Source organism: Mauremys reevesii, linkage group 19 (assembly GCF_016161935.1).
Source record: "Mauremys reevesii isolate NIE-2019 linkage group 19, ASM1616193v1, whole genome shotgun sequence".
NCBI classification, from domain to species: Eukaryota; Metazoa; Chordata; order Testudines; family Geoemydidae; genus Mauremys; species Mauremys reevesii.
In genome coordinates, this window is record NC_052641.1 from 7640653 (window position 1) to 7659765 (window position 19113).

The following is a 19113-nucleotide window of genomic DNA, read 5'->3' on the forward strand; positions in this document are numbered from 1 at the left end:
CAGCAGAACTTTGGCTCCTTCTCCCTCTCTTTCTGGGCCCTGCCAAAAGCTTGAAGTTCTGATGCCTACAGAGAAGCAAGAAGCTTTAAGTGGAATCCACCAGACCTGGGAGAGAATTCGTGCTGGGACGGAGCCGTGTTAACAGCGCTGTAAATATCAGGAGCCTGCAGGAGCCCCTCTCTCCTCTAATGAAATCTTTGGAGCTGGAGGGCTAATTACAGCATACAGGAGGGTTGTGCTATTGTGATAGGCAGCAGGGGGACCAACAAAAGGCACTGTGTAATTTCTTGCTCTCCGGAGGGTTCGGCTGAGCGTGTTAATGCATCATTCTCTAATAAGTAGCCTGAGAGAAATTACCATAGTGCCAGGCCTGCTGTTTGTCAAATAGTCTTGAAAGTCTCTTGTTTTTTGTTTAAAGCGGCAGCATTTTTATGCATTTGGTGGGAGAATGCCGTGCTAACTGCGTCTCCAACAGCCTCCTTTCCCGTGGCGGTGAGGGGCGGGGCTGGCCCCTGGCCTCTCCAACACAGTGAAGCCTGAATTTAGAGGTCATGACCTGGCTCTGTTCCATTTGGGCTCTATCTACATACAAGGATGAAACACTTCAGCCATATCTGGTCTCGGTCTAGTGATGTGATGCACATGCTAACATGACGTCTAAGCTAAGTTCTCTGGAAGCTGCATGGCCGTGCAGCAGCCTATTAAGGGCCGTACAGGCAGGGCCGGCTCCATCATTTTTTGCTGCCCCAAGCGGCGAAGTGTGTGTGGGGAGCCCCGATCTGCAACACTTCAGGGGCAGCTTAGCCATGCTGTTTCGTTCTTCGGTGGCAGTTTGGCAGAGGGTCCTTCCCTCAGTCCCTGTTGGAGTGACCCGCCGCCAAAGACCCAGACATGCCTCCCCAAGCACCTGCTTCCTTTGCTGGCTGGCTCCAGGCACCCTGTGTACAGGTGCTCAGGGAACCTCCCCAGTTGGGAGAGGGGTGTCCCAACTCCAGTCCAAACCTCCCATGGCTGGGGTGCCCCTCCCCTGGTCTGGACCCAGCCTTGGCCCAGATCTGCAGGGGGGAGGGGTGCCTCTTCTGCCCAGTCCCAGTGCTGCTGTGGCAGGAGAGTGCTTGGAGTGTTTGTTTTCTTTTGTTTTGGTTCTCTTCTCCTTCCCCGCCCCCCCACAGCCCTGGGGCAGCCTGCACCCCAAACGCCTTATCCCTGGCCCCACCTCAGAGCCCACACCCCCAACTGGAGCTCTCAAAGCCCAATCCCCAACCCTCTGTCCGAGCCCTGAGCCCCCTCCCACACTCAGAACCACTGGGCACCACCCCACCATGTGAATTTTGTTGTCAAGCATCACCTCCGTATTGGTGCAGGTAACAAAATTCATTGCACACATGGGTGGGGGGGAATGAGAGGGAACGCTGCCTCCAGTCCTATGATACCCAAAGCAATGGGCAGGTGCCGGTGGTGTGTCTGGCCTGCACTAGCTTTGTACTGCATAGAAGTCGGGGGTTGCTTTTAATTAACAATAAAAACAACAAGGTCTCCTTGTGGCACCTTGGAGACTAACAAATTTATTTGGGCATGAGTTTTTGTCAGCTAAAACCCACTTCATCTGAAGAAGTGAGTTCTAGCCCACGAAAGCTTATGCCCAAATAAATTTTAGTCTCTCTAAGGTGCCCCAAGGACCCCTCATTGTTTTTGCTGATACTAACAATGAATCTCAAGTTAATGTTGGTTAGCCAGTTTCCCCTGCTAATAAGCCTTCTCTTATCATATTGGGTCCTATCTACACTATGAGGAAAAACAGTCGCAGCTACGCTGTAGTCATGCCTAACAGGCATAATACCTGTATATAGCACTCTCCATGATTTCTCATATGAGTGGGGAAGGTGAGGTACAGTTGAAAGCACAAGTGAAGTGACTTGCCCAAGGTCACCCACCAGGCAAGTGGCAGAGCTGGGAAAAGAATCCAGGACTCCTGAGTCCCCAGTGCCCTGTCTGGCAGATGGAACCAAGTCCTGCCTTCAGACACTGCTCAAGCCTAGGGCTTTGCAGGTATATAGGATGGCTTGGGATCATGGTCTAAACCAGAGGTTCTTTGCCTTTAGCTTTCAGAGGTGCTCCCTCCCCTGAACATGCTATAAACTCCACAGCCCACCTGTGTCACATGGGGCTGACATTAGGGGGTAGCAAGCAGGGCAGTTCTCTGGGGCCCATGCCACAGGGGTCCCCGGAAAGCTAAGTGGCTCAGGCTTCAGTTGTAGCCCTGCTTTCTGATTTATTTTGGCAGACCCCTTGAAACCTGCTTGCAGCCTCCAGGGGGCCATGGACCCATGGCTGAGAACCACTGGCCTAAACCATGATTTGGTCCTGTCCCACCTGCATTGCCAGACTAATCTCCTGTCCAGGAGCAGTGGTTTGTAACCAGGAAACCACCACAACACAGGAGCTTAATGTAATTATAAACCAGGCCGAACTGTTTGCCCAGACAAAAGGCGCTGTAACCTCTCCCTCCCTGGAAGGGAGGGGGCCCATGCGAGTAGGGTTGTCATTGGTCCTCTGGCTGCTGTATTAAACCCCTTGTCTCCCCTCTAGATCAGCCCTGCTTAGCTGCATCACTACTGCGAGTCGTGCTGTTTAAGGGGTGATGCAAAGGTTCTCTCCCTGCCCCTTTTCTTTTCTGGTGCCTGTATGTCTAAAGACCAGACAGTCTTTTATTCTTCTGGGAATGTGGGGGTCCTTGGTGGCCATTAGATTTCAATTGCTCTGGCAGCCAGTGGACGATGGGGTCACCCTGGGTCGTTAGCCTTTAGTCTGTGCCTCCCACTGCAAGTGGCCAGTGCAGCAAGTGTAATGAGCACATCAGGCCCTCATCACATTGGACAGAAACCCTAAGTCAGGCGTCTGCAACCTTTCAGCAGTGCTGTGCCGAGTCTTCACTTATACACTCTAATTTAAGGCTTTGCGTGCCAGTCAGACATTTTAATGTTTTTAGAAGATCTTTCCATAAGTCTATATATTATATAACCAAACTACTGTTCTATGTAAAGTAAACAAGGTTTTCAAAATATTTCAGAAGCTTTATTTAAAATTAAATTAAAATGCAGATTTTATCAGTTTAGTATGATCCTTGCCCTTGCTTTTCCTCAGGGCTGCCCAGAGGATTCCAGGGACCTGGGGTCTTCAGTGGCCGGGGGTCCCCGCTGCTGAATTGCCGCTGAAGACCCGGCACTTCTGCAGTGGGTCCCAGAGCAGAAGGACCCCCCACCACCGAATTGCCGCCGAAGGCCCGGAGCTGAAGAAGCTCCGGGGGCCTGGGCCCTGTGAGCGTTTTCCAGGGCCCCTGGAGTGAGTGAAGGGCCCCAAAAACACTTGTGGGGGCCCCTGTGGGGCCTGGGGCAAATTGCCCCACTGCCCCCCACCCTCCCCCCAGCAGCCCTGCTTTTCCTTGCTGAGTTTTCCAATGTCTGGCACGTATTTGGATACTTCAAGCTGCACACAGACTTCTGAGTGATCAGTTGTTAACCGGCTCAGAGAGGGACAGATTTCATGTATTATACCACCTGTTCACACAGGCATGTGGATCCAAATGCTGAAAGCATTGCAAACACAATTTTCTTCAAACAGTTAAATTTCACTGGCAGGGACGTCCAGCAGGTCAGAATAGAGGCCCCACGATCTCTCTCGGTAGCTTCAACTGCGCTCTGCAGATCCACAAACTTTGGTGTCCACAATTCTGAGCGTTTTCGAAATGCAGCTCATTCCGTTAAATCTTCAGCACCCATCCACTGAAATACAGACACACCCAAGTCGCTTTTGTTGAACTTTTCAGGTTTAAATTGGAAAAGAAAGCATTGGGCCAAATCACTGGAAATCTTGAAGTCTCTCAAAATTGATTCCAGTTCTTGCATGTACTTGCCAATCTCATCAACATTGACAGCGCAAGTAGCGGAAAGTAGAAGTTTGAGTATCCCTGGAAAACTGCGAGTTTCACAACAAATGCTTTCCAGACTTCATAACGATCCAGAACTGTTTGCCCTGTACCCTGGAGACCACGGTTGAGTTTGTTTAGGTGAGCGGTGATATCCGTTAGAAAGATGAGCTTTTGCAGCCATTTATCGTCATCCAGTACGGGGTAGTTTTGATGCAATCAAGGCCTTTTTGTCAGAAAAAGCACAAAACCATTTACAATTCGCACCAAAACCTTGCCACGACTTAGCCACCGAATGTTGCTGTGAAGTGGGATGTCGTTATAAGCAGTGTCCATCTCCTCTAGCAGTGTTTGAAATTGTCTGAGTCAAAGCAGATCGAGCAACAAGGAAATTCACAATTCACACCACTGTATTCATGACATTATTAAGCTCTGAATTAGAAATTTTAGCACACAGGTTTTCTTGATGGATGATAGTTAAATTTGACTGTCTGTCAGCCAATTTTAACTTCAAGTAACTTTACAAATCCCTTCTGTTTTCCGACCATGGCAGGAGCACCATCTGTCACGCCAGGGCCGCCGGGGGGCGGGAAGAAGGGCAATTTGCCCCAGGCCCCACAGGGGCCCCCACGAGAGTTTTTCAGGGCCCCTGGGGGTCCTTCACTCGCTCCGGGGGGGCCGGAAAACTCTCGCAGGACTGGGCCCAGGAGCTTCTTCCGCTTCCGGTCTTCGCCAGTGGGGGGGGTCCTTCCACTCCGGGGCAGAAGGACCCCCCACTGGTGAATTACCGCTGAAGCGGGACCCGCCGCCGAAGTTCAGCTCGGTCTTCGGCGGTAATTCGGCGGCGGGGGGCCCTTCCGTTCCGGGACCCGCCGCCAAAGTGCCCCGAAGACCCGCAGTGGGGGGCCCCCGCCGCCGAATTACCGACGAAGACCGGGCTGCACTTCGGTGGCGGGTCCCGCTTTGGCAGTAATTCGGCGGCAGGGGGTTCCCGCCGCGGGTCTTTGGGGCACTTCGGCAGCGGCTCCTGGAACGGAAGGACCCCCCCCCCCGCTGCCGAATTACTGCTGAAGCGGGGCCCCCCGCTGCCGAAGACCCCAGGCTCCCGGAATCCTCTGGGCGGCCCTGTGTCACGCACTATTTTTCTGATGTCAACTCATTCTTCAAAATGGTTTACAAAACTTTCCAGTATATCTTCCCTGCATAGCACAAAAAGGGGGGTTTTAGGCAACAAAGTTCCTCTTGGATTTCATCGGAAGCACAATATCTCGCAACAAACTGCCAAACATGGAACGTCATTTATATCCACGCTCTCATCAACTGCAACACTAAACACTGCTGTTTGTGTCTTTCAATGCAGTTGTCTGCTTTTCCTTAATGTCTTCTGCCATTTCACTTATGCGTCTCTCAACTGTTCTGGCAGAGGTGGGCAGTTTTATTCTAGATATGATTGTATCTTTATTTAGCAAATCATGGAACAAAATCTCTGAACTGCTGAGAAACTTTTTTATATATTCCCCATCTGTAAACGGCTTTCTGTTTTTGCAATGCACTGTGCAATCTTGTAACTTCCTTCTATAGCTTGATTTCTTTTTTTACTTACACTTAAGCTTTTAAAACCACTGCTTTGCTTCTCATAGGCTGCTACTGCCTTTTTTGACCGATTCAGTCTTGTCTGCTTCGTCAAGGTTTTCTCGTGCTTAGTTTCAAAATGTTGTCGAACACTTGATGTGCAACAAACACTTTCATAACAGAGCACAAATAGCACAGTCCTTTTCAATGAATCCAAATGCATCTGTCCAAGCAGGCTGAAATGATCGGACATCTAGCTTCGCTTTCTTAAGAGCTGCCATTTTGTCAAATGGTCCCTTCAACTCTGGGTGGGAGATGGCAATAGGCAGGCACAAGGTCAGATGCAGTGTGGTCTGATGTAAGCAATTTTAAGGTTGGGGGGGGGGGTTCTGCACTGCACCCTCTTGCCTCGTGTGCAACCTTCACTGTCGCAGGCTGGGGACGGTGCAGAGCACTGATCCAAGGCCTGGAGCAGAGCCCAAGGTGGTCTGCCGGAAAGCAGGCTGAGCAAGGCTGGAGATCCAGACCCCGGCTGGCAGGAGGTCAGTGGCAGGAACACCAGATCGGCAGCTGAGGTGAGTGGAGCTGGCGGCGGGTAGGGCTGAGCAGGGCCAGAGGCCTGGACCCTGTCTGGCAGGGGGCCTGCGCTGGAACTCCAACCGGAAGCAAGGGGAGTGGGGCTGCAGCGGGGACCCCGGCTGGCAAGGGGCCAGAACCCCTGAGCAGCTCAGCCGTCCCAGCTGCCGGTTCCTGCCAGCTGGGGTCTTAGCCTGCTGCCAGCCTGGGGTTCCTTCACCCAGGCTGACAGCAGATGCTGAGTGGGGCTGGCAGCAGGACTCCGGCTGGCAAGGGAGCGGCGGCGGGCTGAGCAGCTCAGCCCGCCACCGCGTGCCATCAAAAATCAGCTCACGTGCCGTAGGTTGCCGACCCCTGCCCTAAGTCATTGTTAGTATGTTTACAGTGAGAGAGAACCTGTGACTGGCCCAGGTCAGCTGGCTCTGGCTTAGCCTCTGGGGTTGAACATCTACACAAACTTTTCCTGCCCCATGAGGCCATGGCTGTGCCGCAGGTCTTTTTATCCCTGTATAGGTGAACCCTGAGAGCTGCATAGGGTCCTGCCTGGGGAAGAGGGCAGGTGGCTGTAGCAGGAACCCATTTAAGAGAGCGGGTGACCTCCTGGAATTCTGTTTCCATACTTCCCTTGTTGTCACTGTGCACTTTGTACATGAGGTGGCCTCCTCCTTTTGTAATACTCCTCTAATGGCATTCATTCAAGGGTCTGGTGCTTTGCAAAGGCTAGTGGATTAAGAGCTGGTCTGCTCTCGGGTGGGGTGCACGTGTGGGTTTTGTTTTCACCAGCATAACTAAACTGGTCCAGCTTAATCATCAAAGCAAACTTCTAATGCAGATGTGCTTAAACCATTAACTCACTGAATTTAAAATAAACTGTTTTAGATCCTCATTACCCAGTAAGTGCATCTACATTAGAGGCTGTTTTTCCACTGAGCCATGGCTCAGTGCTGATATCTCTCCTGCCATGCAAGCTTTCCTGTTCATCTGGCATGTCTAGAGTGCTTGGACCTGGAGAAACTGCCAGGGTCAGCTCTTCATCAAAATGTCCCTTCCATAGTTCCGGCACCTCTTCAGCTCTTGTTTCTGCAGCATTGAATACTCCTCACTAACTTGGAAAATTGGTGTCGTTGCCTTGGGCTTAAAATAAACACCAAGAAGACCGAGTGGCTGTGCCTTGGAAAGGGAGTGCTACAGGAAGTGCTTGAAAGGCAGCCACGATGAAGTTGCAGAGCAAGTAGAATTTTGTGTGGACCTAGGAAGCTTGAGTCCCGGTGGCTCTGTCCAGATCAGGTGCAAAGCCAGTGAGCCTTCGCCACAAGTGCTGCATGGAATCACACACACGCAAGTGTGGATGGCTAAGCAGTCTGGTTTGGTACTGAAGTGGAAAACGTTAACACGCTGGTTTGATTTCCCCACTACTCTATGGCCTGAAGCAGACCTCGGGAGGCTGGAAGCAGTAGAGAGGAGAGTTCCTCCAAAGATGGCGAGTGTAAAGTGGAGTGACTCAGAGGAATGAAGACCGGTGTGTCCGTGCTATGGGCACTACAGCACTATGCAGGTGCAGCACCGCAGTGTAGACACTTCCTGCAGTGACAGAAGGGGTTTTTCCTGTCTATTTGCAGCAAGCCACCTCCCTGAGCAGCAGTAACTAGATCAAGAGAAGAATTCTTCCTTTGACCTGGCCACATCTACACCAGGGGTTAGAGCTGTTACGCCAACCTTGGGGGTGTAGATCAGGGCGAAGAGGAGAGTAGGATGCAAAATCAAGGTATGGGGTTGGCTGCATTTGAAGAGATTAGTGGTGGGGACCCTGTAGAAGACTAACAGATGATGCAGATATAATCGAGGTCAGTAAGACTGGGAAGCTGACTAGATGGCCACTTCACCTCCCTGTGCCGTAGTTCCCCGTCTGTAATCAGGGTAACGAAACCCACCTCACTTGCCTAGCGCTCTTTGTCGGAGCACCAAGCCCTTGACAGAAGCCAGCATTTATAGTATCTGGCGGCTTCAGCCCTAGAGGGGTAGGCGCTCACATCCTACAATGAGCAGTGTCCATCGTACGCAGAGACGTGATCAGGCTGGGCTGAATAGAGGAACAGGCCATGGACTGGAACAGATGCAGACGCTGTGCTGCTCCCTGTGTCCCCAAAGATGTTTTGGGATGAAAAGATGTTTTTTAGCTCCGTGAGGCTCCAGCTGAGGCTCGGGAGCTGTAAGTGGCTCTAATGTGTCTCCTGCGGCTCCTTGCAGCACATATTAAAACACAGGGTGATTGGTGGTTAATTAAGTCAGGATGCTTTTACTATGTTAATGAAGTTATCAGCTTGCACTACGTTCTTAACTTATTTGCTGTGCGAATTTTTTTATATATTGGTTAAATATTTGCCTGTCATACTGTTTATAGTACAATAGCCAGCTACTACTGTAGGGTCTTCTGGGCAATGTTGATTGCTAATTGGGCTCCTGAATTGCTGAGCTCTGAGCATCGCTGCATTAGAGACTTGGGTTGGTCGTTATGGTAGGGACCAGAAATGAGGTCCCGTTGTACTACTGGGCACTGTTCAGAGTAGAACTCACCTGTCCTACTGACCAGCAGTGCCTCATTGTTTCCTTCTGCTCTCTTCTGTGTTCACTTGTTGTCTCTACATGCAAGGCTCTTTGGGGCAGGGATCATCTCCGTTCTGTTTGCTCGCTCACGAGCACGGTGGGATCCTGGTCCGTGACGGGTCTCCCATACTGCAGTACAAATCTCAAATGCAGTTGGCTGTCCTGCCCAAAGAGCCCTCCATCTAGGGCCTTGTCTATAGGCTCTGCCTTTCTTTTTATTGGTGAAGAGAAGGTATGAACTTTAATATAAACTCCTACACTTATGCTGGTGTGTCTCCTGTGTGGAATCTTACTCGGGTACAAGAGTGTTTTGGGGGTTGGGTCGATTGGGGATTTGCTTATGCTGCTTGGGAAGGGGTTTAAAACTAACCCCAAAAAAAGTCAGTCTTCTACCTGGAGAAGCGTTAACACTTGGAGAGGTCCCTTGGTCTGTCTATACCTGTGTAACTGGTAACACTTCCCCATGCAGACAGGGCCTACCTAGATAAAGAAAAGGCAAAGAGGTGGAGAGGACTAGATCACGGGAGCAGACTGATGGCTTGTGGACAGCAGGCTAGTGCTGTGATCTTAATTCATTGGGTGTGGTGTAGGTAGGACAGAGGTCTTTCAATGGAGAGACACAGGGAGTAAAGTGGACAGAGGGCAACTGGAGTGAGGCTGAGGTGAAGACTGGCTGTGCCTTCATTAGGGTTTTAAAGTCTTCAAGTTAAGACAGGGAAGTTTTCACACCTGGCCTTGGGGAGGGGTGCTGATGCCACATGGGTCCTTGTGGTGCCCTGAGGGGGGAGGCTCCGGTACACTGGTACGTTCTTGTTCCAGTAGGCCTGGTCTACCCTTAAAAATTTAATCTGCATTGCTTGGGTGTGAAAAATTCACTGTGCCTCAGTTTCCCATCTGTACAGTGGGTATAATAGCACTGCTTTAGCTCCTGAGGTGGTGTGAGGACTATGGGCAGGGCATTGGAGTCTGCTGGTGGCCCCTTGTGGCTTGTGCTGGAGAACTGGAATGGGGGGCCTTGTCTGTTTCATGGCTGCTGATGATTTTTTTGCATTTGGTCTGGGGCTCCAGCTGTCAGCCCCAGAGCCTGTGATCTCCAGCTGTCAGCCCAGCCAGAGACCAAATGTGAACTAATACTAGCTGTGACACTGTCACTGCTGGCTGGCTCCCTGCTGTGAAATAAAGCCCCGTGCCTGGCTCACAGCTGCATTGTCCAGCTGTGAGCCCTGCACAACTGTCAGTGCCCCACACTCCAGCTGTCGGTGCAAGTGCTCCTGGTGAGGACAGGCACCATTGGCAGAAGCAGGGTAGTGTGAACATGAATAGCCAATTTAATTACTGTGGTGGCTGTAAGTTGGCCTAATTCTGTAGTGTAGACAAGCCTTTATTCCCCTCAGGAGTCTGTAGGGGAGAAGATTCAAAGGCCATAAGTTCTGCTCTTCAACCTGGAGGAAAAGCTGCTGCAGGTGGAATCCTAATCATTCAGTCCTACTAATCCAGCTGCCTCTGCTGCATCATAACTTTCTCAGAGGTATTTTTAGCTGCATGTAAACTTCAGGAAAAGCACTTGTGTCTGTACAAACTACACCCTTTGTTCAGGCTTCTGGAAATCCTGAGTTAATCACTTGCTGAGGGTGGTAACTCTCTCAACCCCTTCCTCTCCATAGTTCTTATTTTAAAGCTGCTGTTAGGAGTAAGAACAGGATCATTCAGACTAGAGTGTCTCAAGAGGAGACTCTCTGGGTATCAAAGCCAGAATGGGTGGGAGGGGGAAGAAATGGGGTTGAATTTGTGGGCTTTGCTTTAAAAACCAGCTTCACACACCCTCTGACACTGCACACCGCTTCCCTTAAAACGCTCTTGTACCAGACAGCATGTGGGTGCTTGTCATGTTGCTCTAGAAACACATCTCTCAGCCCTGCTGGTTCCATGTAACCAGACTTTTAACATCAGGCTGCAGACTAAAGAGGAAACCTCCCCCTTTTTTTGTCTCTAAGGGAAAGCCTTTTTCGTTAAAATTGGCTCTTAGAACTTTTGCAGGGAGCACAATTAATACAAGTAAGATCCAGAACAGTTTTCTTATGGCCCCAGTTGGGGGAGTTAGGCGGAGAATGGAGGTGTCTGTCTCTCCCCCACACCCACCTCTCATGATCCATGCGGTGCTTGTCATCCAGGCTTTCCTCCTACCAGCAGGTCCATCAGACTGACTGCCCGGCAGTCAGTGAGTGACAGCTGCTGGTTGAGCTGTACTGGTGGATGTGAGATGTAGAAGTCGCAGTGAAGCATAGGACAAAACTCTTCACCACTGACCCTGGACTCTCTTCCTGGCAGAGTGTGTGGATGGAGGCACCCCGGCCTCTTCACCAGTGTGGCACCAACAAGAGGAGAGCAATCTGCCTGCTTCCAGGAACAGGGCTGTGGACTGTTCCCTCTCCCCTAGTGGGATTCCAAAGAGTGCATCTGCCCAAATCTACCTTGCACTGTGGGCGTGCCTTCAACAAGAATAAACCAGAAGAGTGGCCAGTGTCATATCACATTCACACTGTCTGCTAGTGCCTGAGCAAAGCTTTATCCCCTTTAGGCAGGTTATTTAATGCACATCCTCCACCAGGGTGAAGAAGGCTGATGCTTCCCCTTCCCATCTCATGGAGGCTTCAGAGAAGGGACCGCAGCAGTTAAGCCAGGCCGGCATGAGGTGGGATGGTGAGTCACGGGACTCCAGCCATCCAGGCTATACGGAGTTAGTGGCAATGACCCTCATACGTTCCTCGGCAACAGCCTGTTGCTGCACCCCCACACCTGCCTCCCAACTCTGCTCCCTCCCTGGTATGGGGGGGGGAATAGGGGAGTGTTCCTCCACTGAGGTCCCTGGAGTTGCACCCACTTAGGGCGTGGGGGATTTCTGGCAGTCGTGCAGGGTGGAGGTTGTGCCCCGAATGGGTCAGACATGGTAGCTAATGAGAGTGAGTCTCCCTGCTCTGTGTGCGTTGGGGGAAGAGGGGTGTCCCTTCCCCCAATCTGGGAGGAACGGCGTGACGACTAAACACCCCACTCGCGCCGGGCGGAGAGGCAGCAAGCCAGTGCCATGGAACCGCTGCGCTGTGACAGCTGCGTGATCTGCCAAGCAGGGTCCCCTGGAATGTTCACAACCCCCTGAAGCTTCCTACCGAACCTGTGGCTTTGGGTAATACAAAAAAACCTACCCCCACCGTGCAGCAACAAGTGTCGTAACCCAGCTCCGCCAGCTGGGGCTTGTGCTGTGGGGCGAAGAATAGCCGGGTAGATGTGGCTCGAGCTGGAGCCTGGGCTCTGACCCGCTCCCCGCACTGGGTTTCGGAGCCCAAGCGGGAATGGCTGCACTGCTGCTGTTAGCCCCATAGTGTGAGCCTGAGTCAGCAGAGCCAGCTTGGAGCCTTGCTGCCCTGGGGGAGGGGGGGTTGTAGTGAAGATGCACCTTTAACTCCTTGCTTTGGAGCATAAACCCCACCTGCTTTCTCCCCCAAACTGACATTGGGGGGGGGGGGCAGGAAGGGATAGCTCAGTGGTTTGAGCATTGGCCTGCTAAACCCAGGGATGCGAGTTCAATCCTTCAGGGGGCCATTGAGGGATCTGGAGCTAAAATCTGTCTGGGGATTGGTCCTGCTTTGAGCAGGGGGTTGGACTAGATACCTCCTGAGGTCCCTTCCAACCCTGAGATTCTATGATTTCAGTTGAGTGCTCCTGAAAATGCCAGACTGCAGTAGAGCCACTCCCAGCTGAGGCTCTGCCTGCTCTGCTATCGCACCCTCGGTTCTGCCTTGTAACACCTGCTGCTATTGCAGCCCTGAGCTTTGTCTGGCAGCAGGGAGAGCTGCTGGTGCAGTGGCTTTTATTTCCCGTGAGCCGGTATCCACTAGGAACATCCACCTCCCTCTAGTGAGGGCGCATCCTTCCAATCATCAGTGACCTGCAGCCTCTTGCTGTTCCTGATGTGCACTCCACAGTGGTGAGAACTGTGGGCCCCATCTCCATTCAGCCAGGCGCCTGGGCTCATTCCTCTATGGTGGCTTAGCTGCTGATAGCCTGGCCTGAAGGCGTGGATACGTGTTGCTTTGCCTGGGGATGTAAGTTGAAACCCTTCAGACACTCCAGTTTGCACCCCCACATACACGTGCACCCAGCAGGGGGTCTCTTGGCATAAAGCTGCCCTACCCTTGGCAGAAGGAGGGGGCTGTGCATGGGCAGGACAGAGCTGGGACGGGGTGGAGCAACTCTCACCTGGGTCACTGGTGAGCAGACCTGAACTGGGGAGATGCTGCTGGCTGCCTGCAGCGTCTCCGCTTGACAAAGCGGAGACTCAAGAGCATATTGTGTTCCACTGGCTTCGCGTTCGGTTTCTGGTGCAGCATAATGACCAGGCCCTAGTCTTCATAGCCCGTAGCCAGGCCTTAATCTATCAGCCTCTAGGCAGCTTTTCTCCCAAGGCTCACTTGACGGGATGCTGTGGTTCAGAGAGCCCAGGGTGGCATTCTGAGGGCTGGGGGCACTGCGGCAGGATGGCCCTGCTTACCTCACTGAGCCTACACCCTTGACTTTATCAAGCATGGTGCAAACCCACCCTCGAGCAATAACGAAGACTAGAGTGACCTGTTCTGTGCAGAGGGGCTGGAAAAGTAATTTCAGGCAACAGCACAAATAGAACAGGAGTACTTGTGGCACCTTAAAGACTAACACATTTATTTTAGCATGAGCTTTCGTGAGCTACAGCTCACTTCTTCAGATGCTGTAGCTCACAAAAGCTCATGCTAAAATAAATGTTAGTCTCTCAGGTGCCACAAGTCCTCCTGTTCTTTTTGCGGATACAGACTAACACGGCTGCTACTCTGAAACCTAGCACAAATAGAGTTCTTATTCAGTGAACCCTTGGTAATGGGAGCATCACAAATGTCACTGGTACCTTAAGGCCCACCTGTCTGTTTCCTGAGGCAGGCTGAGATCCACCCATGCGAGCTCCCTTTCTCTCCGCTGCACTGATCGCTTGCAAAAACTAGAACAAAAGGTGGCTCAGCAGCAGCAATGGGCATAACTGACTTCAAGATTCAGTACAGCCCTTGGAAGTGCAGCTGTCCCGAGGGTGGGCTGGTCTGCATCCAGCCGGGACAGGAGCTAGCTAGCCAGCCTCCATCTTACGGGAGGGCACAAAATGCCAGACTTTCATCCCCTCCCCCTCTCCCCCCAGCCACACACACTTTAGTTGTTCTCATACATAGTCTTTGTGCGCCACTGGAAACCCTTCTGGGCACAGGTGCCTCTCGGAGGAAGGCCACGTGTTGTCTCCTGTGTATCCTCTTTGGAAAGCTTACAGAATAGTAAAGCTAATTGTCTGATGCTGCAACCACACTTCAGCCGCGGGTGGCTAGGGCTGAGAAGCCAAGACACAGCAGTTGCGGGTTTTGACTGTAGCAATCAACGCTAGATACAGAGTTTGGCATCTCCAAAGTGCTTTGCAAATAACTAATCCTTGCAACCACTCCAGTGGAGTAGGTGAATAATTACTCTGTTTACATGTAGGGAAACTGAGGCATGCAGGTGAAATAATTTGCCTGAGGCTTGGTGCGAGTTGGCAGAGCTGGGGATTGGCAATCAGGTTTCCTGTCACCCAGGTCTATGCTTCAGCCACTCTGTTTGAATTACACTGGCAGAGTCGTAGTGGGTGGTGTGTAGGGTTTTTTTAAATAGCTTCAGTCCAGCAAGTTCATAGCATGATCTTTATCCCGGATTGGTCTGAACTTTCTGTAGCTGTGTGCCAGTGCTGGGCAAATAAAGGAAATGAGAAATCTACTCCACACAGACACCTCCTAATGTAATTCCCAGCAAATGGCTTGAGTAAGCCTGCAACTGAAGAGTGGCTACAGAACACCACCTACTGACTGGACTAGTTATTAGACTTTAGCCTGCACCTAGGGCAGGGAGGTGTTTTTTGGGAGTGGCGGGGGGCAGAGGATTGAAACCAATCCTATAACAGCATGTCTAACGGATGATTCCTTTTCCTGTTCTAAAGAATAAGGTGTCTAGACATTTGTTCAGTCGTGAGGTGTTTGGGAGGAATTAAGATCCTAACGCTTGTCACATTGTGTGTCTTTCCATTGAAAGTCAGAGAGGCTTGTTGGTTTCTGTATGTACCAAGTCGTGTGTGCAGCTGATTTCCTCCCCACACCACCTTGCACAGCCCCCACCACTCGGCTGCATGAATGAAAAACAGAATTCCTAGCCAAGCATGCAACTGGACAGACCTTGATTCAAACACCTCCAACGTTGGGGTGTGAATGAAATCTCTGTTTGGCCTTGTAACAGGGTGGCAAGCCCTGGGGGCTCGCTGTCCCTGATCAAAGAAGCAGCAGTAAGGGGTGAGCTCAGGGAATTGTCGAGAGGGAGAAGGGCTCCTGCAAAAAGACCCTGAGACCAAGGGAGCGATGACCGAAAGGAGGCTCCTAGATGGGAGTTGAGCTAGGCAGGCTGGGGCCTGGAGGGCTGAACTCTAGATAGGAAGATGGCCTCTGGCCGTGAGAAGTCTGGAATCTTGTGCGGCGATGGACTTAGGTTTGGGGGCCTGAGGACTGTTAAGAAATCTGTTAAACTGGCTCCAGGCAGGGGTGGTGCTGACCTGGAGAGAAGTCCGTGCGCAGTTCTGGTGTGGCCCTGAAGGGGTGGGAGGAACAGAAGCAGGTGTCAGCAGAGGCACCCTCACTGCAAACAGGCATTCAGGAAGTGGCCAACCCTGTTACAGGATTCCATGCTGCAAAAATGTCTCCCTGCAAACGGGGAAGAGAGACTCCATTGCTGTCCGTGTCTCTTCCAGTCTGCCTCCATTAATCTGCTTAGTCTGCTGACAAATGGGGTCCTACTGTTGTGCTAACAGAGTGACTGGCAGCTGTCTTGTAGCCCATTTCTTGCATCAACAAACCAGCTCGCTCAGTTCTGGGTTTTGGCTCTGGTTTGCTGGTAGAAGTAACCTGCAGAACTTGCACAGCTTCAGTTGATAGGTAGCAGGTTCCTCTAGCTATGCTGCCAATTAAAAACATCATGTGTACATGTAAACAACCATTCTGTAAAACCCTCTTGGTTCTTGCTGTTTATTGCTGGAGATTAAATAGTAAGTACAACAGTATCGCTTATCAACTGCTGATGAACTAGGTTGGAATCTAGAAGTGAGAACTGCCCACAGAGCGTTGCAGTTGGCTTGTAAATGTAAAAGGCAGGATTTGCTAACGGCTTTAGCCGAGCCGTGGCTATTTGCTGCTTGTTTCTCCAGATTGCAAAGTGCTCTCACGGTAGGTTACAATGCCATTAAAGGGGCCCAAAGACATTTAACTAGAGATGCTGCTTGGCCACTGTAGTTAAAGTAATAGTGGGTTTGGAAAAAGGGCAGCACGTGCTGAAGGGGAGAACTCGATACCAAATAAAATGAAGTCTCTGGTACAAAATCTAAATCCTTCTCCCAATCCCTGATCAAAACCAAGCGTCTTTAATACCCGTAACTGCTAAGGCAAACCACCAGACCAGCAATTCTCTCTCATGCCACAGTCTTGAATTCTGTTCCCATCTCAAAGGATGGCCAGGAGCCATAGGTGCTGGAACTAGGGGTGCTGGGGGGGCTGCTGCACACTCTGGCTTGAAGTGGTTTCCATTATATGCAGGGTGGTTCAATGGCTCTCTGCACTTCAGGGCTCTCTGCACCCCTGCAGGAGCCCATCCAGCTCTTCAGGTGAGGGCCTGGGGTGTAGGTGCCAGGAGGGAGGGGAGACTGCCTGCCGTGCTGAAAGCACAAAAGATCATGTCTAGGATCTGCAGTCTCTAGGCCTGATTATTGCCTTACAGGCCTTGTTCACAGTATGATCCTTGCACTTGGCTGTGGGACAAATCCAGTCGACTGCACCGGAGTCTTTTCAAGCTGATATTGGTGAGATCTCAGCCAAGTCTTTGAAAAACCAGGACCAGAACCCTAGGGTCTTGGAGTCTGAATCTGGACTCTGCCTTTAATCCTAATGGAGCTCAGTAGGGCCGAAGCTGGAACATGGCTGATGGGAGCCAGAGACTGCAAAGCGACCTGGCTGAAGGAGGGGGAGTTAGGTCCCATCTAGGTAAATGGGCTCCTTGTGGGGGAGGTTAAGATTATACTGGCCTGACGCCACCAAACTTTTCCCCAAGCCCAGGACAGCCAGCAGAACACGCTGCACATCCTGGCCTTGTTCACATGCATCTCCTTCCTGGGTCCCACACCAGTCACCTGTGGCCGGCCAGTAGCTATCGACCGTGCTCCTCTGACCACTGCACCTGCTGCCCCAAGGACCGTGCCCCATATCGCCCCTGTTGCTAGTGTTTAGACAGGCAAAGGGATCTTGGCCTATTGCATGCACTGAGCGTGAGAGGAAGGCTTTGTGGGGATGAGTCCTGTACACGTGCTCTCCGCTGGCAGTTTGTCTTGCGGGGGAGCCTCGTGCTAATGCACTGAGATCCTGTTTCAGGCCACTAGTGTCCAGGATGCTTCCAGGTTGTCTCACTTGCCTTTTGCTCGGTCTCTTGCAGGCGTTCTGACAGCTGGCGAGCACAGCTTTCCTTTCCAGTTCCTGCTGCCAGGTACGGTGGAGATACTGCTGACTGCTTGGGATGCTCTCTGGGGCTCAGGGTTGTGAAAACTTAGTGACTAGAGAGACTCTTCTCTCCTCTGGCTTATATGGTAAAAATCCCATGCTGGCCAAGTGGGGAAAGGACCTTTATTGTCAAGCCGCTAAGACCTTGCCTCTGCTAGGAGACGGGGTGAGGATTCAGAGCTGGCTGGCTAATGTGATTTTTTTTTTTTTTAAACATGACTTTTGTACCTATTGGAGACACTGGTGGGAGCCCAGAGTCAGCCACAAACAGCTAGTGACTCTTGATGGCATTAAAGCGTGTCCATGCCGGGGCAAAGTCACATTTTAAGGTCGCGTCCGCCAGTGTTTTCAAACCAGAGCTATTCTCCTGGACTAGTCCAGGCCTAAGAGCATATTAAGCATTGGTGAGCGCCAGCAGTTGGACCATAACCTCTATTAAAGTGAGGCCCTCAGGGCAGCCTCTCAATGCACAGCTGGAGTTGGTCTTAAATTGACCCCGGCTCTTTAGAACAACTTTGAGTAAACTGGCCCTTTAAGGAATTATCCCTCTGGAGGTTTGTCTCCATTAGAGAATCTAATCCTCGGGAGCTGTAGTACTGATGGGAGCCCTGACTTGTTTCAACAGGCCAAATTCAGCTCCGTACACCCCTGCTGGTGGTGGTGGTGATGGAAGCTGCATTGTAGTCGTGCCTCTTGACCCCACTGCTGGCTCACCCAAAAAGGAACTACGCAGTTCTTCTTTGCCTAGTGCAGCTGAGGCTCTGGGAACCTCTAGTGCCTCTACGGCCATATTAACTAACCCACACGGTGGTAAAAGAAGCTGGAAGCTGCTGGAGTCTGCCTGCATTAGCGACCCCACCTCCTCACCAGCACTGGTGGGGAACACTGAATTGTAAACTTCTCCAGAGCAGAGTGGGAGGAAGATTGTCAGCTCCTTGGGGCAGGGACCGTCTTGGTTCACTGTTTTGTACAGCACCTAGCACCGTGAGGCCGGGTCGGTGACTAGAGCTCCTAGGCACTACCATAGTACAAATAAGAGGAGTTAGTGCTGTCCCTACTTCTCCATACACCATGGCTGCATGGCACAGGTTGCTCCTACAGTAAAAAGGAGGCAACCATGATCCCAATGGACCAAATTTGGTCGCAGATCCTTCACGCACAGGCTCAAATGCACTTGGGAGACCCTAACCCCCAAATAGTTGCAAGGTTTGGCCTCTTCTCTTGCTTTGAGCCACAGGAAAGTGTTTCAGGCTCGGTGGGTAAGGCCGAGCTCCCCTTTCAATGGCTTGAGGCGTTCTCTTCTGACTGCCTTCTCCCCTGTGAATCCAGCATCAGCCCCCACGTCATTTGAAGGCCCTTTTGGGAAGGTGGTTCATCAGGTCAAAGCCGTGATAGATACGCCCCGATTCGCCAAGGACCACAAGTGCAACAAGGTCTTCTACATTCTCTGCCCGCTCAACCTGAATGACATCCCTGACATTGAGGTAAGAGAGCAGCAAGGGGGCGGGCAAGAGGCTCTCGCACCCTGGAGCGTTTCCCATTGGAATAAAGGGGAAGCCAAGCATCCCGCTCCCCCTATCCAGTGTGCCCCTGCAAACAAAGCCAGGGGAGTAACTCGAGCTTGGAGGAGAGGGTTGCTCATGGAGCGCACTGCACGGGATGAGATGCAGTAGGGGTGACTGTTGTCACCCAAAGCACTGCAGGGCATCATTGGTCTGGGCTGTAAATCCGTGGGCCTGTTTCCACCACCACCACCAGTGGTGCAAGTAGTATTCATTTCTTACCAGTATGTTGCCCCAGTGAAAGGGA

General features: G+C 51.6%; 1 protein-coding gene across 2 annotated transcripts in view; it reads left to right on the forward strand.

Annotated features, from left to right (window-relative positions):
• The window catches only part of ARRDC1 (arrestin domain containing 1), a 70495-nt gene that overhangs the window by 40843 nt on the left and 10539 nt on the right, over positions 1–19113 (forward strand). For both annotated transcript variants that reach the window (XM_039506747.1, XM_039506748.1), the window contains 2 exons: positions 17240–17290; positions 18634–18788. In XM_039506747.1, coding sequence (XP_039362681.1) covers positions 17240–17290; positions 18634–18788 — 206 coding nt within the window. The remainder of the gene's footprint in view (positions 1–17239; positions 17291–18633; positions 18789–19113) is intronic.